Here is a 26,617-nt window from a genome sequence, read left to right on the forward strand (position 1 = left end):
GGGTCGCGTCTCTAGCAACCGAACCGATAGAACGAATGACCAGCCGGCTTGGGAGCAACCCTAGATTTGTGTCGGGACTATATCTTGTGGAAGGATGAAATAGTATGAATAAATTATTATTATTTTTGTTTTTAATGAAATGATGTCAATCATTATTTGAATATGTTGGTAACCCGTTGTATAAAAGTGATAATGCCCTCGAAGCCGGTGTTTGGAGGATATATTGGCACGGTTTACTAACAACAGCCGTGCCAATATATCGTCCAAACATCGGCTTCTCGGGCTTGATCACTTTGTATAGGATGTTCTAAGTCCACAACAATGCTTAAACCACATCGGGAGATCCCTTTTGAGGTCTGGAAACAATACACATTTTTAGGGGGGTATAGTTGTCCTTTAATTCAATTGTGCACTATGTTTGGCTAGCTGTGTTTTTTGTGTGCTGTACAATGGACAGTGTAGGCTACATATAATGGTAGAGTTTGCACAACAAATGCCCTGCGATTGATACAAATAATAATGATATCATTCTGCCAGGTAGGCCTACTTTGCAGTCAACATTTAATTGGGAATGTTTTTGGGAAAGACTTTAGAAATGTTCAGTCAAATAGCGCATAATTACTGAATTGTGCATCGCAAAGATTCAACCAAGACCACATTTACATTTTAGTCGTTTAGCAGACGCTCTCATCCAGAGTGACTTACAGTTAGTGCATTCATTTTAAGATAGCTAGGTGGGACAACCACACAGTGTCTTCAGAAAGTATTCATACCCCTTAACTTATTTTCTCACCCATCTACACACAATACCCCATAATGACAAAGTGAAAACATGTTTTTAGAAATGTTTGTAAATTTACTTAAGTATTCACTCCCCTTTGATATGACACTTTTTGTTAAAACGGGATCAGAGTGTTTGTGTCTCAGGTGAAGAGGGTGATCTGATCTCCATCTCCTAGGACTGGACATAGATTAAGTAGATTAATCAAATCTCACATTGTTATCAATTTCTACTCAATCTGCATGCTTTCTCAGTCAGCTTTAACTGTATCTGCACTCGTAGATCAAGTTATTTCTCGAGTTGGGCTCTGGGATATAACAGCTGTTGAGTATCTGTTTTTATGGTGGACTGTGGAGGGAGGGGTTGAGTGTGTTGGAGTATGTGAGTATGTGCGTGTGTGCTTGTCTGACGTCTGTTGTGGGGGTGGGGATGTTGGGGGGGGGGGTATGGGATGGACCGCGGGAATTATTTGCTGGGATAATAATTACTTGTCAATGAATTAAATGTAATACAATGGCAATCCGGGTTATATGTTAGAATCCCCTACGCGTGAACTGCCGACATTATTACGCATATTAATTGATAATGATGAAAAATAGGATATGCATAATTAAAAAATAAATAAATAGAATATATATATATAGAGGTGAAAGCATTGGAAATGCTTTTGGCGGTTGACCTGCTTTTGTTTTGTGGGTGGCACTATGTGCTGTTTTTCGATGGATGGGTCCTGGCCTCTCGGGGCCTTAGGGATACGGAGGGACGTGGGTGGGATGCTGATCACGGCGATGACGGCTCAACTTGGGATGGGAAGGGGCTTTAGCGGGGGAATTAGTGGAGAACAATTGAGGGCTACTCCGTAGCAATGCAAATATCACGGTACAGCTATATGGACACTCAATCATTACGCTATTTTTTATTGGTAAATTTACAAACAATATAATGATAAATAGACTTGAAACTTGTATCTCATTATGGTGTATGGTGAAATAAGTATAGCCAGTTATAATTGTAATGGCTTAGCTGATAATAACAAAAGAAGAACAATATTTACATGGCTCAAAGAGAAGGAATATAATATCTATTGTATACAGGAAACTCATTCAACAATTGAGATGAAGTAGCGTGGAAAAAGAATGGGGGGAAATATACTTCTCCCATGGGCAAAGAAATTCAAAAGGGGTGATGATATTAATTAATAGTAATTTCGATCCAAATGTGCAAATTGTACAAATAGATACACAAGGTAGATGGATTATTTTAAATATGTTATTGGACCATAAACAGATATGGCTCATTAACCTTTACGGACCAAATAATGATGATCCACAATTCTTTGACAATATATATAATAAATTATCAAGCCTGCAAGCAACTCAAGACAATATTATTATGGTGGGGGATTATAATACTGTTTTAAATAGCTCAATGGACCGTAAAGGAAATCACACCACAAACAATCACCCACATGCTCTTAAGGAAATTGTGAATGTCATGGATACATTAGAACTAGTAGATATATGGAGGCTTAAATATACTGATCTAGTGAGATATACATGGCGGAGACTGAATCAAGCTAGTCGTCTTGACTTCTTTCTTATCTCATTCTCGTCACCAAAAAGTAAAAAAAGTGTTGATAGGGGGACAGAATGCGGTCAGACCATCATGTAATAGGCATATATATTACTCTTACTGAATTTCCACGTGGGCGAGGATATTGGAAATTTAATCAAAGCCTATTGGATGATAATTTATTTATAATTAGAACAAAGGGAATTTATAACTGATTTTTTCCAACATAACATAGGTACAGCGAATCCCCTTATTGTATGGGACACCTTTAAATGTGCCTTTAGAGGCCATGCAATTCAGTACTCATCTCGAAAAACAAAAGCAATTTAGGTCAAAAGAGTTTATACTAAGAAAGGAAATAGAAAGTCTAACAGAACAGATAGATGGCAATAAAAACTGTAACATAGAGGCTCAGAATAAATTAGAGGAAAAACAAAAAGAAATGGAGAAACTTATTCAAGAAAGATCAAGTGTAACATATTATAAAAATAAAGCAAACTGGATGGAATATGGGGAAAAATGCACAAAATTCTTTTTTAATCTTCAACATAGGAATGCTACCAAAAGAACTTAATGAAACTGGTTACAATTGACGGAGTCACCATGATTCACCAAATGACATTTTGAAGGAAGAAACAAAGTACTTTAAGCATATGTTTTCTTTTCAGTCGCCTCCATCTCCTCTAACTGAAGCTAATTGTAGAGATTTTTTTCTATTGATAATGTCAAATTAACAGCCACACAGAAAGACTCATGAAGGTGAAATTACAGAGGAGGAACTTCTGGATGCAATTAAAGACTTTAAGTCTGGGAAAACTCCAGGGTTGGATGGCATACCAGTCGAGGTATACCAAACCTTTTTGATATACTAAGAGGACCGTTATTAGCATGTTTTAACCACTCCTATGTAAATGGTAGATTATCTGACACTCAAGAAGAAGGACTGATCTCATTATTACTGAAACAGGATACAAGTGGAAAATATAAAGATCCAGTCCATTTACAAAATTGGAGGCCCCTTACACTTCAGTGTTGTGATGCAAAAAATCCTAGCAAAATGTATAGCGCATAGAATTAAAAAGGTATTGCCGGATATTATTCATTCTAATCAGACAGGTTTTTTACATGGAAGATACATTGGAGATAATATAAGGCAAGTATTGAAACATTAGAACACTATGGAAAATATGGGAAACCAGGCCTGCTATTCATAGCAGACTTTGAAAAGGCATTTGATAAAGTTCGACTGGGGTTTATATATAAATGCCTGGAGCATTTCAATTTTGGAGAATCTCTTATAAAATGGGTCAAAATCATGTATAGTAACCCTAGGTGTAAAATAGTAAATAATGGCTATTTCTCTGAAAGTTTTAAACTGTCAAGAGGAGTGAAACAAGGTTGTCCACTATCGGCATATCTATTTATTGTGGCCATCGAGATGTTAGCGATTAAAATCAGATCTAATAATAATATCAGAGGATTAGAAATAAAGACCTTAAAAAAGAAAGGTGTCATTGTACGCTGATGATTCATGTTTTTTTTTAAATCCACAACTAGAATCCCTCCACAGCCTCATAGAGGATCTAGATACATTTTCTAACCTCTCTGGATTACAACCAAATTATGACAAATGTACTATATTACGTATTGGATCACTAAAAAAATACAATTTTTACATTACCATGTAGTTTACCAATAAAATGGTCTGATGGTGATGTGGATATACTCAGAATCACATATCCCAAAGGAAATAAATGATCTCACTTCAATAAATTTTAATAGAAAATTAGCAAAAATAGATAAGATCTTACTACCATGGAAAGGAAAATACCTGTCAATTTGTGGAAAAATCACCCTGATTAACTCATTAGTATTATCACAGTTTACCTATTTGCTTATGGTCTTGCCTACGCCTAGCGAACAGTTTTTTAAATTATATGAGAAAAAAATATTCAATTTTATTTGGAGCGGCAAGCCAGACAAAATTAAAAGAGCATATTTATATAATGAATATGAATTCGGAGGACAGAAATTATTAAATATTAAAGCATTAGACCTATCACTAAAAGCTTCAGTCTTACAAAAGTTATACTTAAATCCGAACTGGTTCTCAAGCAAATTAGTAAGATTGTCTCACCCAATGTTCAAGAAAGGCCTTTTTCCCTTTATTCAGATTACAACCTCACACTTTCAGTTATTTGAAAAGGAAATAATCTCCCAAATGTCAATATTTCTAAAACAAGCCATAGAAAGTTGGTTGCAATTTCAATTTAATCCTCCAGAAACGACAGAACAAATAATGCAACAAATATTGTGGTTAAATTCAAATATACTAATTGACAAAAAACCTTTATTTTTTGACAGAATGTTTTAAAAAGGTATAATCTTTGTAAATGATATCATCGGTAGGACTGGTGGAGTTATGGCGCACATGCAGCTAACAAAAACATATGGAAATGTCTGCTCTACCCAAAATTACAACCAAATAATGGCAGCTTTACACTAAAAATGGAAGAGGAAAGTGGAAGGGGGAGAAAGTAAGGAACTTGTCTGTCGGCCTTGCATTAAAGAACATAATTGGTTAAGGAAAACTGTGATAAATAAAAAAATATATCAGTTTCACTTAAGGACCAAAGGATTGACACCGTCCATATAGATTGCAAAATAGTTGGGAAGAGATCTTTGATGTACCGATCCCATGGCATAGTGTTTATGAACTGACACGCAAAACGACACCGGATTCAAAAATTAGAATCTTTCAATTTAAATTATTATATAAAATCCTTGCTACCAATAGAATGTTATTTATATGGGGGATACAATCTTCCCAGCTCTGCAGATTTTGCTGTGAAGAGACGGAATCATTGGACCATTTGTTTTGGTTCTGTCCATTTGTAGCTTGTTTTTGGACACTGGTCCAGGAATGGCTAAAGGATTGCAATATTTACCTGGAACTAACCTTGCAGATAGCATTACTGGGTGATCTGAAAAGCCATAGTCAATCAATCAATAATATAATAATACTTTTAGCAAAGCTGTTTATTTTTAACTCTCAATCTGTAGAAGCAATGAGAATAGAAAGGTTCAGAACTTTTGTAAAACATCACAGTACGGTTGAAATATATATGGCAAATAGAAATCCGATATGGATGGTGTTAAGAGATAGATGGGAGGTATTGAATAGAGTTGAAGGAGTGGGACTAATAACAAATAACAACAAATAATAACAAAGATAGCTAATAATGTAAAGCATACTGTGTCCATAATAAGTATATAGGCTGTATGTTGGGAGCTTTTGGGAAAGAGCACAGTTAGAAAGATATGGCATATAGAAGCAAACCGGATGGACATCATGAAAACGATCGGAGAGGTTGAGAGTAGAAGTAGTTCAGGAGCAAAAAATAAATAAATATGATAATAATAATAATAATGATATGTATGTATGTATGTATGTATGTATATGTATATATATATGTATATATATAATAGAATTATTGTAAAATTAACTGTGTCCATAAGGTGTAGATAGTAAGTATAGACCGGAAGTAGAGGCCTGGGAATTGTTGTTCACTAATTTACTCCAAGTAGGGAAAGGATGGTGGGGTTGAAAAGTAATAAAAGGGGAGTATATATATAAAAAAATATATATATATAAAAAAAAAAAAAACATGGGGGATTGGAAGTGATGCAGACAATTACATTGATAGAAGATACAATCTATCTGCAATATTAAGCTGATCCATTCTCCCCAAAAAAGAAAAAAAAAAAATGAAAAAAAAAAAAAAAAAAAAAACGGTGACTGAATAATCATGATGTCATTCTGCAAGGTAGGCATAGGCTACTTTGTAGTTAACATTTAATTGAAAAGGTTTTTGGGAAACCCTTTCCATATCTACCAGCAGAGGGTTATCATTAGCATTATTGCTAACGGCTACACAGAGTGTAGACTAGACATTTTTACATTTACATTTTAGTCATTTAGCAGACGCTCTTATCCAGAGCGACTTACAGTTAGTGAGTGCATACATTTTTCATACTGGCCCCCCGTGGGAAACGAACCCACAACCCTGGCGTTGCAAGCGCCATGCTCTACCAACTGAGCTACAGGAGGGTTAAATCAATAGAAGACAACAGTCTGCCTCTGCCCCACACACACACACCATAGAGGACAGGTGACATCAGTCTCTGACATGACCAACAGCCAACATCAAGTAGCCTGCTGTCCGGTCATGACCACCTGCACACACTCATAAAAAAAGGACTGAGTGAGCAGTTGAGAATAAAAAAGACATGGCAGTGAACATCAAATCAAATGTTATTTGTCACATTCGCCGAATACAACAGGTGTAGACTATACAGTGAAATGCTTACTTACAAGCCCTTAACTAACAATGCAGTTTTAAGAAAGAACACATAAAAAATCACAAAAAATACAATATATAATAATACGAAATAAAAGTAACCAATAATTAAACAATAGCGAGGCTATATACAGGGGGTACCGGTACAGAGTCAAGGTAATTGAGGTAATATGTACATGTAGGTAGAGTTATTAAAGTGACTATGCATAGATAATAAACAGAGTAGCAGCAGCGTAAAAGGGGGGGGCAATGTAAATAGTCTGGGTAGCCATTTGATTAGATGTTCAGGAGTCTTATGGCTTGGGGGTAGAAGCTGTTTAGAAGCCTCATGGACCTAGACTTGGAGCTCCGGTACCGCTTGCCGTGCGGTAGCAGAGAGAACAGTCTATGTCAACCTGCTCCACTACAGCCCCGTCGATGAGAATGGGGGCGTGCTCGGTCCTCTTCTTTTTCCTGTAGTCCACAATCATCTTCTTTGTCTTGATCACATGGAGGGAGAGGTTGTTGTCATGGCACCACACGGCCAGGTCTCTGACCTCCTCCCTATAGGCTGTCTCGTCGTTGTCGGTGATCAGGCCTACCACTGTTGTGTCATCGGCAAACTTAATGATGGTGTTGGAGTCGTACCTGGCCATGCAGTCATGAGTGAACAGGGAGTACAGGAGGGGACTGAGCACGCACCCCTGAGGGGCCCCCATGTTGAGGATCAGCGTGGCGGATATGTTGTTACCTACCCTTACCACCTGGGGGTGGCCCGTCAGGAAGTCCAGGAGCCAGTCGCAGAGGGAGGTTTTAGTCCCAGGGTCCTTAGCTTAGTGATGAGCTTTGAGGGCACTATGGTGTTGAACGCTGAGTTGTAGTCAATGAATAGCATTCTCACATAGGTGTTCCTTTTGTCCAGGTGTGAAAGGGCAGTGTGGAGCGCAATAGAGATTGCATAATCTGTGGATCTGTTGGGGCGGTATGCAAATTGGAGTGGGTCTAGGGTTTCTGGGATAATGGTGTTGAAATGAGCCATGACCAGCCTTTCAAAGCACTTCATGGCTACAGACGTGAGTGCTACGGGTCGGTAGTCATTTAGGCAGGTTACCTTAGTGTTCTTGGGCACAGGGACTGTGGGGGTCTGCTTGAAACATATTGGTATTACAGACTCAGACAGGGAGAGGTTGAAAATGTCAGTGATGACACTTGCCAGTTGGTCAGCGCATACTCAGAGTATACGTCCTGGTAATCCGTCTGGCCCTGCGGCCTTGTGAATGTTGACCTGTTTAAAGGTGTTACTCACATCGGCTATGGAGAGCGTGATCACGCAGTCGTCCGGAACAGCTGATGCTCTCATGCATGTGTCAGTGTTACTTGCCTCGAAGCGAGCATAGAAGGTATTTAGCTCGTCTGGTAGGCTCGTGTTACTGGGCAGCCGGTGTAGTACGATTCGATCTTAGTCCTGTATTGACGCTTTGCCTGTTTGATGTTTCGTCAGAGAGCATAGCGGGATTTCTTATAAGCTTCCGGGTTAGAGTCCAGCTCCTTGAAAGAGGCAGCTCTACCCTTTAGCTCAGTGCGGATGTTGCCTGTAATCCATGGCTTCTGGTTGGGGTATGTACGTACAGTCACATACGCGCGCACCGCACACAACACACACAACGGCCGAGATCCTTTTAAAGCGTAAATTCACATAGCCACGCATGCTTCGCCCTCATGTTGGTGCTAGCAAAATATCAAGCAGGCTAGGTAGTGCTAGGTATCAGCCAATCCAGTAGGGGCTGGAAACTATAGTGAGCTTCGATTGGTCAATAGCAATGTGATGTTGCAGAGTATTTGCATAAAGTTCAGCTTTCCTCAACTTTCACGTCCCTCTCCCATGCTCGCATCGCCCAACGGCCCCCGCCCACTTCGCTTCCTTCATTGAAAATGATTGGGCTTCCGTTGTTTCATCGTCCCCAACGTGCTATGTGGATCTCTTGTGACAGACGGGGACAGTCCTGTGCCATTTCAGAAAGTTGCAGGAAAATACAAATCACTGATGCATTTTGTTAATGTCTTCTTATTAACTTGGGCAAATTAATAAATGTTCTAATAAGTTCAATACATTAAGTTGATTTCCTATTAAGTTCAATACATTTTTGAATAGTGTTGAATTCCGTTTTAATGATTCCGTACGTGTTTTCCGCAACGCAGATTTTATAGGACCCTAGTAAATGGTAGTACAGGTCCAATACTTAACCATCTGAAAGGGACGCACCGTGAGACCCAAACCTTTGCTGGCAGCAGCGCAGCTGCATTATGAATTCACATGGAATGTTATGGATTTTTCTTATCGTTTTAAGGGAAAACCGATACAAAAATGGCTTTTCAAACGTTAAGAGAAATGATCCATTTGTCACATCCCTACTTCCTACTGTAAACTTTGGAAAGAGTGAGGAGGCCTTCAGCTGTATATTCTCTTTCTTTGGGGACCCTAACATCAACTCAAGTACACTTTTTGTCTCGCTCACTCTCTCTCGGTCTTCCCCTTCTCTTTCTCTCTGTTTCTCTCAGACACATTCTCTTTTCACAGATGTACTTTTTTTTTAAATCTATCCTAGAATGTATTTTCAAATCCATGTCAAATTTCCAGTAATTCACATGTACCTGATGTATGGTCTCTGTCAGAAGAGTGGAGGCTGTTATAGCAGCAAAGGGAGGACAAACTCCATATTAATGGCCATGATTTTGGAATGAGATGTTCGACGAGCAGGTGTCCACATATTTTTGTAGTGTAGGTCATTCCTCTCTGCGAAACTCATGTGTTTCCACTGACCCTGGCTGTCCAAACAGGGATGTCATGTGCTTGAAGGACATGTGTTAAATGTGACCTTTATGTGCTCCTGTGGGAATATCTCCTCCTGCACACACACACACACACACACACACACAGAGATACACACACACACAGAGACACACAAACAGACACAGGCACCGAGACGCTCTGTCTCACTGTGATGTACAGTTAGGTAACAGTCCAACAGGCATACGTCAAGACCAACAGGCATACGTCAAGACTGGCATAAAACATGGCTAGAATAAGTTTACTTTGACATTTGTAAGAGATACTAACTTTTCTCTGTGTGTTTTTAGCACATGGCCCCTGTCACTCACATTCCCAAAATCCGTCAGAGATCATCCTGGTATGTCTGTACCGTTACATGTTGTCTGCGCCAGGATGTGAAATATTTGCCTTCTAGGAACCCATCAATGAGGACGGGTGTTTCAGATGTCTTTTACTAGTCCAGTGTCATGTCGGACCACGGCCAGGAACAGTTTTACCGTGTGCTCGCCGGCCTGTTGTTGTGCCAGACCTGACTCCTCTGACATGGCCCCAGGGAGACCTCTAGGCTCCAGCTACACACCAAACTGGTGCCAGTCCACGCTGTCAGGGGGTGACAAAAAGTTCACAACTTCCCCTCGCTCACGGCGTCATGTTTGACTTTCAGTCGGCACGAGTACTGCTGCTCTTCGAAAGAAAGTATTGTGTCAACATATTTCCCTAAACTCCCAGAGATTCAGTTAGGCAAATAACTTCAATAGGCATCTTGACTTGAAACTAACATTAAGTTCCCCTTTGGGAGCACTCATCAGGGCTGCAAGGTGGCTCTGTAGTCTGTACTTACAAGTAATAATGACTTTCATAGTGATCCTGAACATGAAGAAATTATCATCACTTTTTTAAATCAAGGGACATTGACACTGCATGTCAGAGCACTGATGTTAATTGCTTACGCAACGTTGATGTATGGTTGCTAATAGAGAACGTCTGTGCTGAAAATGGCCTAGCTTGTGAACAGTACTCTTATTGAATGTCATTGGGTCCCAAAAAAAAAAGATGTAATTATGCTTCAATCCTTCTGCCTCTATGTCTATTATTAACTTTATTAAATGCTAGGAAATCGTTTTAGTGTGATACTTACTTCCTCTGCCAAAGTGATACTCTAGATCAGGGTTCTTCAATTCCGGTCCTGGAGGGCCGAAACACCTCTGTTTTTCATCCTCTCCTTCTAATCAGGGGCTAATTCAGACCTGGGACACCAGGTGAGTGCAATTAACTACCAGGTAGAAATAAAAAACAGAAGTGTTTCGGCCCTCCAGGACCGGAATTGAAGAACCCTGCTCTAGATACTGTAGGCTTGTGCTGGGCTTCTGTTTTACTCAATACCTTTGTCCCCTCTGCTGGTGAAATTGCATTACTGCACTCCTAATACACAGTCAAACAAGACTTTCGTAGGACAGTGTCTGTGCTCTCATATTGTATCAATGTGTGTTGATTGTGGTCAAATTGTCAATGTTTGAGACTGTTCATACATTTATATCTCTCTCTTTCTTCCTCATCCCCTGTTCCCCACCCCTCTCCCTCCAGCTACCCAACATGTTTGGCAGTCTGAGCTCCACAATCATGTCTCTGATGATTGGCTCCTACGCTTCCTCAGCTGTCACCTTCCCTGGAGTCAAGGTAACCATGATGGATGCACATTTTACATTTGTCAGAAATGGATGCATATTTGTTACCGTTGCCCGTATCACTTCTATACAAATAGAATGCACGTTCGTCCTTCAGATGTTATGTGAAGAAGTCAAGGAAATGTCCACAGTAAGCCTCAAATATTTATACTATTCTATACTAATAACACCCCATTTTCTCTTCGTCCCTCTCTAAGCTGATCTATGATGCGGATGTGTCGTTCCGGGTGATCATGTGGGTGTGGTCGGGTCTAGCAGGCTTAGTCTTCCTCAACTGTTTCCTCAACTGGCCAGTGGAGGCCTTCCCCACACCTGACGAGGTCGACTACAGGTCAGTACAACACTAAAACAACATCAGATCACAAAAGAATGGCTATTACAATATTATCATAATACTTCCACAATGCTAGAACAATACAGATAGGTGACAACGTGATCAGGTTACTGTAGTACTTCGAGTGACAGTTAAGTAGAAATACAACAGTTACCATACTGAAATGCAACAAGAGTTAATAAACAACTATTTCTCCTTCCGTTCTTTTCCTCTTTAACAGTAAGAAGTTAGCGCTGACTTATGTGTCTGGGGACCATAAGGGTGTGGGAGAGAGGTTGAGTCAGAAGAATGGAAGCCTGAACGGAGACCTGAAACACGCCACTGAGAAACTCCCAGCTGACACACAGAGTGAGTACAGAACACACACATGAAAACACAACAGCAGCTCTAGCAGCTCTTGCTCACAAACACATCCCATTGACCCATATTAACTGTCTGCCTACTCTCTCGTTCTCTCAGATGTCATTCCATTCCGTAGGTCGGTGTTCTCGCCCATCTTCCTATGGAGTCTGGTTACCATGGGGATGACCCAGCTCAGGATCATTTTCTTTATGGGCGCCATGAACAAGATGCTGGAGTTTCTCGTCACCCACGGCGACCCTCACGGTGAGTAACTGACAAACCAGACCAACCGACGGTCAACTGACAAACCAAACAAACTGACAGTCAACTGACAAACCAAACAAACTTACAGTCAACTGACAAACCAGACCAACTGAGAGTCAACTGACAAAACAGACCAACCGACGGTCAACTGACAAACCAAACAAACTGACAGTCAACTGACAAACCAAACAAACTGACAGTCAACTGACAAACCAGACCAACTGAGAGTCAACTGACAAAACAGACCAACTGAGAGTCAACTGACAAAACAGACCAACTGAGAGTCAACTGACAAACCAAACAAACTGACAGTCAACTGACAAACCAAACAAACTTACAGTCAACTGACAAACCAGACCAACTGAGAGTCAACTGACAAAACAGACCAACTGACAGTCAACTGACAAACCAAACAAACTGACAGTCAACTGACAAACCAAACAAACTGACAGTCAACTGACAAACCAGACCAACTGAGAGTCAACTGACAAAACAGACCAACTGACAGTCAACTGACAAACCAGACCAACTGACAAACAAACCAACTGACAGTCAACTGAAAACCAGACCAACTGATAGTCAACTGACAAACCAGACCAACTGACAGTCAACTGAAAACCAGACCAACTGATAGTCAACTGACAAACCAACACACTGTCATGACTGTGGTCCTCTGTAGCTCAGCTGGTAGAGCACGGCGCTTGTAACGCCAAGGTAGTGGGTTTGATCCCCGGGACCACCCATACACAAAAATATATATATATGTATGCATGCATGACTGTAAGTCGCTTTGGATAAAAGTGTCTGCTAAATGGCATATTATATTATTATTATTATATTATTATGACTGGGCCCTATTCCCTCCATGTAAATGTGTTCTAATCAAGTTGTCCTCCTTTCTTTCCTCAGCTTCTGAGGAGTTGATCGTCGAGGCAAAGGAGAAAGGTGGGAAATATCTCCTGGTGAAAGTGACGTGTCCTTGTCATGTGTATGTATGCATGTCTAAATGTGTGTTCTCTCCTCTCCAGTGAGTTTCTACTCGTCCATCTTTGGCACCCTGCAACTGCTCTGCCTGGTCACCTGTCCTGTGATTGGCTACATCATGGACTGGAGGATGAAGGAGTGTGTGGCAGAGACAGAGAAGAGGTGTGTGTGTGAGAGAGAGAAAGCAAAAGCAGCGCGTGAATGACACCGTGACATTCGGGGGGGGTCTCTATTGGACGCGTGCATGTAACATATTAATGGGCCTAATAGTCAAGACGTCATTTAACGACAAAAATGAATTACCTGTTTATGTGGCATGAACACAACCAGTCATGATGTTTTCATCTGATTGTCAAACAAATCACTTCAAAAAGAAGGCTACCTGTGCATGTTCGTCCACTCCAAAATAATTCTCGCATCCAAACAGTGCACTGCATGTGCACTCGCACAGTTTGATGAACTGAAATGTACATCTGTTACAAAACACCAAAAAGTGTGCCTAATGATTAGGCCTACATTAATTGATTTCAATTATTTATCTTGCTGCCAAATTGACCTTTTTTGTAGACTGAAAAGTTGGTACACCTGAAATGGGTCTGAAACTGTCCCGGGAAAAAGGGATGGTCACCCTAACACACACGGTCAATTTACTAGACTAGGCTACAATGTGTATGTCGTAGCCCACCCTCTCAGCCGATGAACACTCGCAGACTTCAGATAAAGCTGCTTAAGATATTACAAGGTTAGCTGTTTTGTCTTGTCATCACACAATCACTATTTAGAAACAGCCAATGAATTGATAGGCATTGTAAACAGTAAAATATTGGAGATGTTTATTTTAGTGCTTGCCCGCACAAGAAAATAGTGATTCAGGATCACGGATAGCTACCACAACAATACAAAACGTACAAAGTAGGAACAGAGACTTAATAGGGAATTAGTGACACAACAATCAACAACAAGAGCATGAGAAATACACAAATAAAAGGATAAACATCAAGTACATTCCTCTGTGAACAGGTAGCCTACACATTCAATATAATGCAAATATTGATAGAAAATAATAAAGCAAATGAAATGGTCTACTTCTTGTGGCCAGGGAGAACACCAGTACCGCGCACACCTGAAAACAAAGCAATGACGCTCTAAACAGCTGACTGACAAAAGCAAACAATGGTAAATCAACTGATAAATCTAATGCGTTGGAATAAAGGGCTTTTTTTAAAATCAAGGACGCAAGGCAAACAAATGGCGAAAATTAGTACTGTATTTTCCGCACTATAAGGCGCACCGGAGTATAAGCCGCAGCAGCTAAATTGAATGATATTGAATGATGTGTACATATATAAGCCGCACTGGACTATAAGCCGCAGGTGTTTTAATGTTTAATTACCATATGTAAGGGTTCGTGCACAGAGGGGATTGTCGGGAAAGAGACAAACTGTCTCGCTCTCGTAATGTCTGTCTGTCTTGCCTCGTTCTGTCTCTCGTTCTGTCTCTCGTACCACTCTCGGTTCCACTTTTACTTTTACGCGCTACCTGTCTCACTCTTTTCCGGCCTCCAGCTTTTCCTGCTGGAGCCCGCCGCTTAAAGGTGGGGGGCGCGGACCGGTCATAGAGCCCATAGAGTTAAAGTTGGTGGACTGTAACCTGTAAAATCCATAGATTTAGGAGGTCTTCTAGTGGCCGTTAGCTGTAAAAATCCATAGATTAGCCGCACCGTTATATAAGCCGCAGGGTCGAAAAATTGGGAAAAGGGTGCGGCTTATAGTCCGAAAATTACGGTAAGTACAAAGGAAAATCTATGCCTAAAGGAGCTCAGCTGAGGCCAAAATTCAGTAGTGGACAGCGCTACGGTCTAGCCAGCTATAGAATTCTACCATCCGAACAGCACTCCGCCTGCCTTGGATGACAAGTGCAGCCCTGTTGAAGTAAATGGTTTAAACCATGACAGAGAGGTGGGGGTGTTAGTTTCATTTGGAAGCTTTTATTTTAATATTTACCACTGTAAAACATATTTACTACTGCATTTTAAACAAATAGGAGAATGGTAAAATTATAATTATTTAGAGACCCCCCAAAGTTTGACTTTTGTTGCATTCAGGGGAGCTGAACCCCCCTGGCTCCCCTGTAATTCGCACCCTGAGAGAGAGAGAAAGAGGGGAGGGAGGGCAGGGGGAAAGAAGGCATAATGGGAACTTTGTGGAAAAATAGAATGGATAGAATGGGAAAAGAGGAAAGAGGCTAAATGGATGTAAGAGGTGAGGTTGATGTCTTATCTCCTTGTCCCTGTCCAATCCCACAAAGACCAGCAGACGGGCCGACGAGAGACAAAAAGATCCAGAAAATCACCAATGCCATGAGAGCCTTCATCTTCACCAACCTGCTACTGCTGATGTTCGGAGTGTGCTGTCTGATAGACAACCTGCAACTTCAGGTACACACACACACACACACATGATCCCTCGTTCATTCTGACATACTGTATTATCAGACAAACAAAAATACCCAAATGTCAACATTCTTTCACCCGCTGTAGATCCTGACCTTCATCCTCCACACCATGGTCAGAGGTTTCATCCACTCCTGCTGTGGAGGCCTGTATGCTGCTGTGTAAGTTCTCAACTTCCTCATCTTCATCATACAACTCCATCATCACCGTCATCATCTTTAAATACAGAAATGTACTTGAGAAATAATTTTGCTCCCTCAGGTACCCCTCTAACCACTTTGGTACTCTGACTGGGCTGCAGTCGATGATCAGTGCTGTGATCGCCCTGCTGCAGCAGCCCCTCTTCGTCGTCATGGTGGGATCCCTGCACGGAGACCCCTACTGGGTGAGACACACACACACGCTCAGAGTTTTACCATGCAGTTACCCATACAATACTTTTTAACCCCCTAACTTCCCATATCTCCTTCACCCATCAGATCAACCTGGGCATGATCCTCTTCTCATTGGGTGGCTTCCTGTTGCCTGGATACCTGTTCTACCATCGCAGACACCTGATCCAGGAGAAGGAAGCTCGAGAAAAGAATGCCATTGGCCAGGAGAGCGAGGCTCTCAACCACTCAGAGCACAACGGCCTCAAACACCATAGCAACGGTCACAGCATCCAGTAAGCATAGGAAGTGGTTCTGGAGCAATGCTAAGGATTGTGGGAACTGTAGGATTATTTGTGTCAATGTCCATGGTATCCACAAAATCAGCAACAACAATATCATGTTTTTTTTTTTTGCATTGTAAGGATTATTGCTGTTGCTGTTTTTGTTGACCTTTTCTGTTGACTAAACCATATAATTTTTGTCTTGATAGGAGACGTTTTTTATTTTATTTTATGCTCTTTATTTTATTTTATTTTATTTGGGTTCAGTTCAGAAGATCCAAATGACTTGTTAAAAAGCCACGTTACTTTTCACTAGTCACAAGCAGATACTCACACACTCATGTCTGTGTTGCTAGGCCAAAACTTCTAAGGTACTTGAAAAACCCTTCAGTGGCGTGTTAATCCTTTAGTATTACTCAATCCATGCTGACAGAAAACACACACACAACACCAAAGAATGATATTCAGATAATATGAATTCTGCAGCTTCTGCTGAAACCAAAAAAAGCCATTCATGATAGTGTCTATTGATGTAAATCAAATACACTGGGTGTCATATACAAAAAAGGAATCAAAATGACATCTAAGAAAGTCTGAATAACACATCTATATAAAGATAAATATATTTTGTCCAAACAAATGTATTATCTGTATGGCCCTGACACGCCTAGAGCACGTATGAAGGTAGTGACACGTTTTACTATGAAGCTTGGGGAAACCAGAGCCATGCACACTTCATCCAGCCATGAGGAATGCTACAATTTGCTATACCAAATATATATTGCCATCATATTTTTCTCAGAACATTTCTCTTATTGCATCAACAAACATACATACATACAGACCGACTGTAGAGAAACTAACTACCTCGTCTTTTCCCCAACCGTCTCTCTACAATCAAGACCCGTCTGTGTGTATGTAGTGTGTAGATTTGACTTTTCATTGGTCAGTTTATCATCCATTAACCATGAAATACATAGATATTCTATGCATAGATTGTTTAAAGATTTAAGAAGTGTAGTCAATTGGTCATTCTCCACTGAACACACATTTCAGATGTTTTTAAATAGGAGAACATGAACTTGTGGGACACTTGACTTGACCCCCAAAGCCAAGACTGATTTGAAGGTTTTAAAAGTAGACACGTAGAATGGTAGTGTCTACTGTGTGAAGTACTTTACAGCTTTGTGCACAGGAATGAACTTGTGTGTGTAAATAAATATGTATTTAAGTGTATTTTTGTACCTTTTAGCTGCATATGTGTTAAAAAGGGGAATTGTGTGTTATTGTTAGCAGATGTATTCATTGTGGTGCCATGAATATAACTGTAATTCTGATGTATTTTCTGCTTTTGCTGTGTTCTCTACCCTGTTACAGAGCTCATGTATATTGTAGAGCCAGGAGTTTTTCCTGTCAACATGTCCTGACCGGGGAAATCTCTGGGCCCTACATATACACAAAGCTCTGACCTACAGTGACAGTTTTTGTAAATATAGCTGAGGTTTTTTTCTCTTATGCAAATGCTTCTGGTGTAATGCTCCACGGTACATATGATGTCACCAAAGAGATGTGTAACACAACACTATTGGCTGAGAAGACACCCAATGTTCTCAATATAAATAGTCTGATGCATTTCTATTATGCAACTGTTAATGATGTGAATCATTACTATATAGTGGGGAAGGGGGGATTGAAATACAGTGTTATTTTTGTATGAACTCAGTGCCATAGAATTTAATGTAAATCCACAGCGACAGACAGTACCAAACGTCCCCTGGGAAACCAAATCCATGTTGAGAATGTGGGAGCCCGTTCTAGTCATTCTATTTCTATGGGCTGCTAAACCATATGAAATATAGGTTATTTTCTATTTTTCAAAGTGTACAGCACTTTTCCTCAGGGACATGTAGCTATGTCATAATGAAATGTATTGTATCTAATCCCCTCCCTATCAGGCTCCTGTTTATAGCTTTGGTGTGTCAGAAGTGATATGCATCTTTTCTTTCTGCCATGTCTCATTTGGGGACTAAAACAAGCTTTAAGTCTGATCAAATAAATAAACAAAATGTAAGAAACTGTCCTGTGACTGTGTTTTGATATCCCTGCCATTCATTCAAGTTAGCAGTATATTCTTTATATTCATACTAGAAATTAAAATGTTGAATGGATGTTTTCAGATTGTAAACATGCCAGTGCATATTCCTGACTAGGACTTTGCTAGTCCCCCTTTACCTGGAGAAGAGTCTTGTGCCCAAGACTGAAACAGCATGTCACTAAAGGCAACCCTCGAGGCGTCAGGGAGAAAACCATGCCACAGACAGAAAGAGGATCAACGCAGCATGGACAATAACCAAAGTTTATTGGAATATAATGTAGTCCGAAAATATCACAACCAAATGAAAAAGGGGACACCTAATATACACTCATTGAGAACATCAGTGGCCTCGAACAATATTAAAAATCTACCACAAACACACTCTTTTGACGTTTCTCACTCACATGACATACATAGACTCATGTTTTTCCCTCCCTCTCACACAAGCATAATCTGTCGTATCTGCATACATACTCTCCTAAACATTTCCTAATTCTTCTAAACACACTCACACACAGCTTCTCTCTCAAACACACACACACTTGTTGTCTCGGTCTGGTCTATCGTAGGCTGTTGGGCTGCGAGCCAGCCAGGCCAGGGTGGTCCGGACTGTGGCGGTTCTGTAAGGACAGACAGAAACACTATAGAAAAAGTCCCGATCCATAGCCATTGGCTTCATCTCTAATCAATCACCTCCCTCTGAACTCGTATCCCCGTTTTGTGTACCACTGTTTATGTTCCCCCGTATGCGCTTGTTTGACGCAACATGGAGATTTCAGCGATTTTTCAGCAGATTTCAGCCCATTATGTTGTTTGTATTGGGACAGTAAGTTTTCCCCACAAGCGAAACACACGTTGACTACACAGATTTTGATATATAGCCAGCAATACGATAAGTTAGCTAGCTCAAAGGCAGACAGCTACCGTTTAGTCTCTCAAAACTTGGGGGAATGATTTTGCTAGCACACCGCATGTTTCCTGATTTAGAGCCACAGCTTGCAGCCATGTGATTCGCTAAGATCAAATAATGATACATTATTTTATTTAGTCGACTGGTCGATTGTTTGCTCGATAGGCTGATGGTCGCCCGAGATTTCTTTAGTCGAGCAGTAGCAATAAAATAAAATAAAAATCATGGTGTACAAGACACCTGTCTGATTGGCTCCTGTCTGAGTGGACTGATCCATTGTGGAGGCCGTGGGGATGGTACAGTCCATCAGTCTAAGACGTGCTACTGAAATTGTATATGGCTATATTACGTAGGAACAATGGTACAACACTAACAAAAATGATATTATTTTATAACAGATGCGCTTTCCCCCTTGTTGGATAGCGGTTGCTGTCCACGGTACTGAAACACATCAGTGCGCTGTTGAATTGGCGCCTTTTCTAAACCATGTTGCTATGTGCATAATAGCAAAGTTAACCAGCATATTGGTGTTGAGAACAATGCGGCGGAGGCAGCAGTAGAATGAGGAGATGAGAAAACAGCCCTTTCCTTATTGTCTAAGAAAAATGAGGAGAGAAAACCCCAATTTAATTAGGTCTATAATCAATAGCCTAACTGTTAAATATGCCTGGCTTTATAAATCATCCATATACAGTAACAGTCAAAAGTTTGGAAACCCCTACTCATTCCAGGGTTTTTCTTTATTTTTACTATTTTCTACATTGTAGAATAATAGTGAAGAAATCAAAACTATGAAATAACACATATGGAATCATGTAGTAACCAAAGAAGTGTTAAACACATGAAAATATATTTTATATTTGAGATTCTTCAAAGTAGCCACCTGTCACATACGTTAAGGAACGGGACGGACCAAGGTGCAGCGTGAACGGCGAACATGTTTATTAACTAATAAACACACGAAACAGTAACCAAAACAAAGAAACCACTACTAAAGGACACCAATAAGAAGAAGAGACTTGCTTGGGCCAAGAAACACAAGCAATGGACATTAGACCGGTGGAAATCTGTCCTTTGGTCTGCTGAGTCCAAATTTGAGATTTTTGGTTCCAACTGCTGTGTCTTTGTGAGACGCAGAGTAGGTGAATGGATGATCTCCGCATGTGTGGTTCCCACCGTGAAGCATGGAGGAGGTGGTGTGATGGTGTGGGGATGCTTTGCTGGTGACACTGTCTGTGATTTATTTAGAATTCTAGGCACACTTAACCAGCATGGCTACCACAGCATTCTGCAGCGATACACCATCCCATCTGGTTTGCGCTTAGTTGGACTATCATTTATTTTTCAACAAGACAATGACCCAACACACCTCCAGGCTGTGTAAGGGCTATTTGACCAAGAAGGAGAGTGATGGAGTGCTGCATCAGATGACCTGGCCTCCACAAACACCCGACCTCAACCCAATTGAGATGGTTTGGGATGAGTCGGACCGCAGAGTGAAGGAAAAGCAGCCAACAAGTGCTCAGCATATGTGGGAACTCCTTCAAGACTGTTGAAAAAGCATTCCTGGTGAAGCTGGTTGAGAGAATGCCAAGAGTGGGCAAAGCTGTCATCAAGGCAAAGGGTGGCACATTTCATTTGTTTAACACTTTTTTGGTTACTACATAATTCCATATGTGTTATTTCATAGTTTTGGTGTCTTCACTATTATTCTACAATGTAGAAAATAGTAAAAAATTAAGAAAAACCCTTGAATGAGTAGGTGGGTCCAAACTTTTGACTGGTACTGTATAGCTACAGAAATAAGACAGATCCTGCTTCTGTTGCCTGTTTGAGTGTTTGTTTAATAGCCTACTGGTTCCGTGAGCACCGTCTGTTGTTAATCATTGTTATGCTGTAATAAAGGCTTTACACTTTTTTTCGTTAGACCAGCATCTCTGGTATTATTTATAATGTATTTAGTATCGTTTAAACTGTTCCAAATTGTCCAAATTTATTTATTATAATAATAATAATAACAACAACCCTTCTTTTTTATTGATCTCCTTCTTATTGTTATTACTATTATGATCATCATTATAATAATAATAATAAGTAATGTCATTATCATTAGTAGGCTTAGTATAGCAGCCTTGTATAACCATCATCGAGCTCTAGGCCTAAGTGCGCATCCTGTTTAGTCTTAATACCGTAACTTACTTAGGCCTATATTTCAATATATATATAGGCTACTGTATCAATCAATAATTTATTCATTCATGTCATCACACAGCATACGAGTCATTCATGGCGTGAAATGCAATCAAGCATTTTAGTTTTAAATAAAATAACAAAGCGACCATTGAATAATTAGCGTAAACAATAAATGGGCCTAAACAGTTCCATTTCAGAAATTGCACTCATGAATGACTGTTTTTAGTCTTTGCTGTATTAAAGGCTTTACATTAAAAAAAAGAAAAAACATTAAAACAGACTCTGGTACGCATATAATTTATTTTGTGTTGTTTACATTGTTCCAAACCATCAGAAAAATTATATTGTAATCTAACAGCACCTGTTTGGCACACATAGGCCTAATATGCACACAGTGCTTGCTCCATACCTTATTTTTCTTGATCTCTGATTTTCCACAACTAGTCAAATTTATACCACACATCTGACTTCCCCTTTACCTCCTACGCAACCAGTAAACATTCCCCTATTTCGAGTTTATTTGTCATGTCCTCTGCATCCATTTTGCTGTCACATGTGTTACGGTGTTCAGAGTTTGTTATAACCAATTTATTGATGTGATTATGATATAGGTCAGGCCCTATTGGTCATGTGCATGCGAAGCATACATACAGTGGGGAAAAAAAGTATTTAGTCAGCCACCAATTGTGCATGTTCTCCCACTTAAAAAGATGAGAGAGGCCTGTCATTTTCATCATAGGTACACGTCAACTATGACAGACAAAATGAGAAAAAAAAATCCAGAAAATCACATTGTAGGATATTTAATGAATTTATTTGCAAATTATGGTGGAAAATAAGTATTTGGTCAATAACAAAAGTTTCTCAATACTTTGTTATATACCCTTTGTTGGCAATGACACAGGTCAAAGTTTTCTGTAAGTCTTCACAAGGTTTTCACACACTGTTGCTGGTATTTTGGCCCATTCCTCCATGCAGATCTCCTCTAGAGCAGTGATGTTTTGGGGCTGTCGCTGGGCAACACAGACTTTCAACTCCCTCCAAAGATTTTCTATGGGGTAGAGATCTGGAGACTGGCTAGGCCACTCCAGGACCTTGAAATGCTTCTTACTAAGCCACTCCTTCGTTGCCCGGGCGGTGTGTTTGGGATCATTGTCATGCTGAAAGACCCAGCCACGTTTCATCTTCAATGCCCTTGCTGATAGAAGGAGGTTTTCACTAAATATCTCACGATACATGGCCCCATTCATTCTTTCCTTTACACGGATCAGTCGTCCTGGTCCCTTTGCAGAAAAACAGCCCCAAAGCATGATGTTTCCACCCCCATGCTTCACAGTAGGTATGGTGTTCTTTGGATGCAACTCAGCATTCTTTGTCCTCCAAACACGACGAGTTGAGTTTTTACCAAAAAGTTCTATTTTGGTTTCATCTGACCATATGACATTCTCCCAATCCTCTTCTGGATCATCCAAATGCACTCTAGCAAACTTCAGACGGGCCTGGACATGTACTGGCTTAAGCAGGGGGACACGTCTGGCACTGCAGGATTTGAGTCCCTGGCGGCGTAGTGTGTTACTGATGGTAGGCTTTGTTACTTTGGTCCCAGCTCTCTGCAGGTCATTCACTAGGTCCCCCCGTGTGGTTCTGGGATTTTTGCTCACCGTTCTTGTGATCATTTTGATCCCACGGGGTGAGATCTTGCGTGGAGCCCCAGATCGAGGGAGATTATCAGTGGTCTTGTATGTCTTCCATTTCCTAATAATTTCTCCCACAGTTGATTTCTTCAAACCAAGCTGCTTACCTATTGCAGATTCAGTCTTCCCAGCCTGGTGCAGGTCTACAATTTTGTTTCTGGTGTCCTTTGACAGCTCTTTGGTCTTGGCCATAGTGGAGTTTGGAGTGTGACTGTTTGAGGTTGTGGACAGGTGTCTTTTATACTGATAACAAGTTCAAACAGGTGCCATTAATACAGGTAACGAGTGGAGGACAGAGGAGCCTCTTAAAGAAGAAGTTACAGGTCTGTAAGAGCCAGAAATCTTGCTTGTTTGTAGGTGACCAAATACTTATTTTCCACCATAATTTGCAAATAAATTCATAAAAAATCCTACAATGTGATTTTCTGGAAACATTTGTCTCAATTTGTCTGTCATAGTTGACGTGTACCTATGATGAAAATTACAGGCCTCTCTCATCTTTTTAAGTGGGAGAACTTGCACAATTGGTTGCTGACTAAATACTTTTTTTCCCCACTGTATGTCACGTAAAGAGAGCAAGGGTTGAGGGAATAGGGAATGTTTTTCCTAAACAAATTAGGGATTTCGGTAACCTAACTTTTCAGTCAGAAATGACTAATTATGTTGCAGCTTCAGCAACACGGACAGCGCAATACACGCTGTTGATGTTCTGTGGTGGTCGCTGCAGCGGGGAGGAGAGAGAGACAACGGGTGCTAGTCACACATATAGTTGATTTGATTAAAACACATGGGATGTGTCAATATATGGAAAAATACATTTTTTTAAATTGGTTGATAGAACAGACCAAGATTATTATTTTTGTCGGGGACAGCCATAGTTCACTCCCACATTTGAGTCGTCGAGCATATGAGAAATTAGCCAGGGGACAAGGTTGCAGGCTTATAGGCCTCCTATATACCAATTTCAGTGCAAGAGATGGAGAAAGGATCAGGACAGTAGACTTACCTTCTTCTTTTTCTTGTCCTTCTTTTTCTTCTTGCGGTCGGGGTCCTCATCCCTTTTTTTCTTCTTCTTCTTGGGGTCAGAGTCTGAGGGGGTCTCTGTGAAGACAGAAGGGTTTCAAAGGCTGTGAGATGGTGGTGTGTGTGTGTGTGTGTGTGTGTGTGTGTGTGTGTGTGTGTGTGTGTGTGTGTGTGTGTGTGTGTGTGTGTGTGTGTGTGTGTGTGTGTGTGTGTGTGTGTATGTGTGTGTGTTACCTTGCGGTATGGGATCCTGTGGTCGGTTGTGTTTGTGCTTGTGTTTGCTCTTCTTCTTTGGAGGCTGGATGTGCATCAGTCGGTACTGCTCCGGTAGCTGGAACAAAAACACACAGAGAGTATATAACATCTTCACATCTTCGTTAACAGTACAGAAATGATACGGAGGCCTAATGTTGATGAATAAAGTACCCTAAAAATGTGTGAGTATTGTGGTCAAAGGAAGGTGTGTGTGTGTGTGTGTGTGTGTGTGTATGTCATTACCGGTCCGGTGTGCAGTCTGAAGCCGGTGAGGCTGGCTCCAGTCAGAGGGCTGAAGGAGTTGCCACACACTGGAGGCTTCTCTATCAGAGAGCGCAATGAACTGCCATCCTGGGTACCAGGCCAGTCTATCATACCTACAGACACAGGAGAGACAGGGGAAAAACATACCATTTATTACTCAGAGAAAAAGGAGAGATGGGGAAGAGGCAAGTGAGGTGGGGATACTCAGCGGGATGTGACGACATAAATCACTTACGGAGGGACGGGGACACACACAGACAGACATAGTAAAGGTGTTGCATGGTAATTCACCTGGTAACTCTGGCAGAAAGTTGCTGAGCTTCTCCTTGACCTTCTTGCCACAGAACTTGTTGTAAGCGTGCTCCAGGTTGTAATGGGTAATGAGGTTGGTGTTGCCAGTCAGCTCATTGCCCACTGTGGGGCAAATAAAAGAAATACACTGTCAATACAGTAACAAGATCCAGAGTTAGTCCATACAGACGTCAATGTCACATACTACTAGGGTCCAGACTCCAGAGAGAGTAACTTGTGATGGCTAATGTAAGAAGTGCACTTCGAAATTGATATATCAATATTACACACAATAGGTCACAGAAAAACCTGATTATTAACGTTCTACTAGCCGCTGGGCTAACTAGCCAATACCCAGCTAGCTCACAACGGCTTACATTAGTTCAAATCAAATTGTATTTGCCACATCCGCCGAATACAACAGGTGTAGACCTTACAGTGAAATGCTTAATTACAAGCCCTTAACCAACAATGCAGTTTTAAGAAAAAAAAAGAAAAAAAGTGTTGAGTAAAAAAAAAAAAAGGCAAATAATTAAAGAGCAGCAGTAAAATTAAATAACAGTAGGGAGGCTATATACAGGGTACAGAGTTAATGTGCGGGGGTACCGCTTAGTCGAGGTAATATGTACATGTGGGTAGAGTTAAAGTGACTATTCACAGATAATAAACAGAGTAGCAGCAGCGTAAAAGAGGGGGTGGGAATGCAAATAGTCCGAGTAGCCATGATTAGCTGTTCAGGAGTCTTATGGCTTGGGGATAGAAGCTGTTAGGAAGCCTTTTGGACCTAGACTTGGCGCTCCGGTACCGCTTGCCGTGCGGTAGCAGAGAGAACAGTCTATGACTAGGGTGGCTGGAGTCTTTGACCATTTTTAGGGCCTTCCTCTGACACGGTCTGGTATAGAGGTCCTGGGTGGCAGGACGCTTGGCCCCAGTGATGTACTGGACCGTACGCACTACCCTCTGTAGTGCCATACCAGGCGGTGATGCAACCAGTCAGGACGCTCTCGATGGTTATTAGAAAATAACCTAAGGGGCTAGCAAAAATTACTTCAAATCCTCCACTCGGGTACGAATAAACATATTACATAGTGCCCACACTGAAATGTTAACTTTACCTGGTAGTTCTCGCAGTAAATAAAAAGGTTCGTTCATGGCTCCCGGCTTCCGTAGAACAGGCCCCTCATCCCCGAGCTGAGGTGGCATCTGGGCCGAGATCGGGACTTGGTTTGGCGGCACAGGGGGTGGTGGCTTTCCAGGTCCAAATCCCAGAGACGATCCAGGAGGTCCCTGAGCTTCATTTTGCCCATAAAGAGTTGAAAACATTTCCGTCATATCTATTGCGAGTAATACATTTAAATAACAAATACATCGATGTCCTCCTAAAGCGATACGGTTAGTTTTGTTCACATGTAACTACACACGATAATCTCACAACACTCGCTTGACTCCTTTCTACTCCTTTGTGGTATAGTTTCATACTGTAATTGCATATTTTCGGCGAAGTACCGTAATACCAGGAATATATTGGCCGATCAAATTCGTACTGACGATTGCCTAACTCCCCACTACAAAAGTGTGCGTTTCTAACGTTCACCAAGTATACTTGATTGATTAAGCACTCTAGCTACTAAATGAAGGCAAATGTGTAGTTTT

At 40.9% G+C, this 26,617-nt stretch overlaps 2 protein-coding genes across 3 annotated transcripts in view; one reads left to right on the forward strand and one right to left on the reverse strand.

The window, feature by feature from the left end:
* The window catches only part of LOC121533780 (large neutral amino acids transporter small subunit 3), a 33,359-nt gene extending 15,045 nt beyond the window's left edge, over window positions 1–18,314 (forward strand). For both annotated transcript variants that reach the window (XM_041840021.2, XM_041840025.2), the window contains exons 6-15: window positions 11,108–11,200; window positions 11,406–11,539; window positions 11,763–11,890; window positions 12,002–12,148; window positions 13,058–13,093; window positions 13,177–13,294; window positions 15,440–15,569; window positions 15,672–15,745; window positions 15,846–15,969; window positions 16,064–18,314. In XM_041840021.2, the coding sequence (XP_041695955.1) occupies window positions 11,108–11,200; window positions 11,406–11,539; window positions 11,763–11,890; window positions 12,002–12,148; window positions 13,058–13,093; window positions 13,177–13,294; window positions 15,440–15,569; window positions 15,672–15,745; window positions 15,846–15,969; window positions 16,064–16,255 (1,176 nt within the window). In that variant the 3' untranslated portion in view covers window positions 16,256–18,314. The remainder of the gene's footprint in view (window positions 1–11,107; window positions 11,201–11,405; window positions 11,540–11,762; window positions 11,891–12,001; window positions 12,149–13,057; window positions 13,094–13,176; window positions 13,295–15,439; window positions 15,570–15,671; window positions 15,746–15,845; window positions 15,970–16,063) is intronic.
* A 267-nt stretch (window positions 18,315–18,581) lies between these two features.
* On the reverse strand, window positions 18,582–26,451 carry LOC121533792 (mediator of RNA polymerase II transcription subunit 19-A). The gene is made up of 6 exons (XM_041840039.2): window positions 26,080–26,451; window positions 24,965–25,087; window positions 24,653–24,786; window positions 24,389–24,485; window positions 24,138–24,232; window positions 18,582–18,954 (listed from the first exon to the last, which is right to left on the reverse strand). The coding sequence occupies exons 1-6, from the start codon at window positions 26,294–26,296 to the stop codon at window positions 18,895–18,897; spliced, it is 726 nt and encodes a 241-aa protein (XP_041695973.1). The 5' UTR covers window positions 26,297–26,451; the 3' UTR covers window positions 18,582–18,894.
* Between the last annotated feature and the right edge of the window lie 166 nt (window positions 26,452–26,617).

This window comes from Coregonus clupeaformis, chromosome 2, assembly GCF_020615455.1.
Source record: "Coregonus clupeaformis isolate EN_2021a chromosome 2, ASM2061545v1, whole genome shotgun sequence".
NCBI classification, from domain to species: Eukaryota; Metazoa; Chordata; class Actinopteri; order Salmoniformes; family Salmonidae; genus Coregonus; species Coregonus clupeaformis.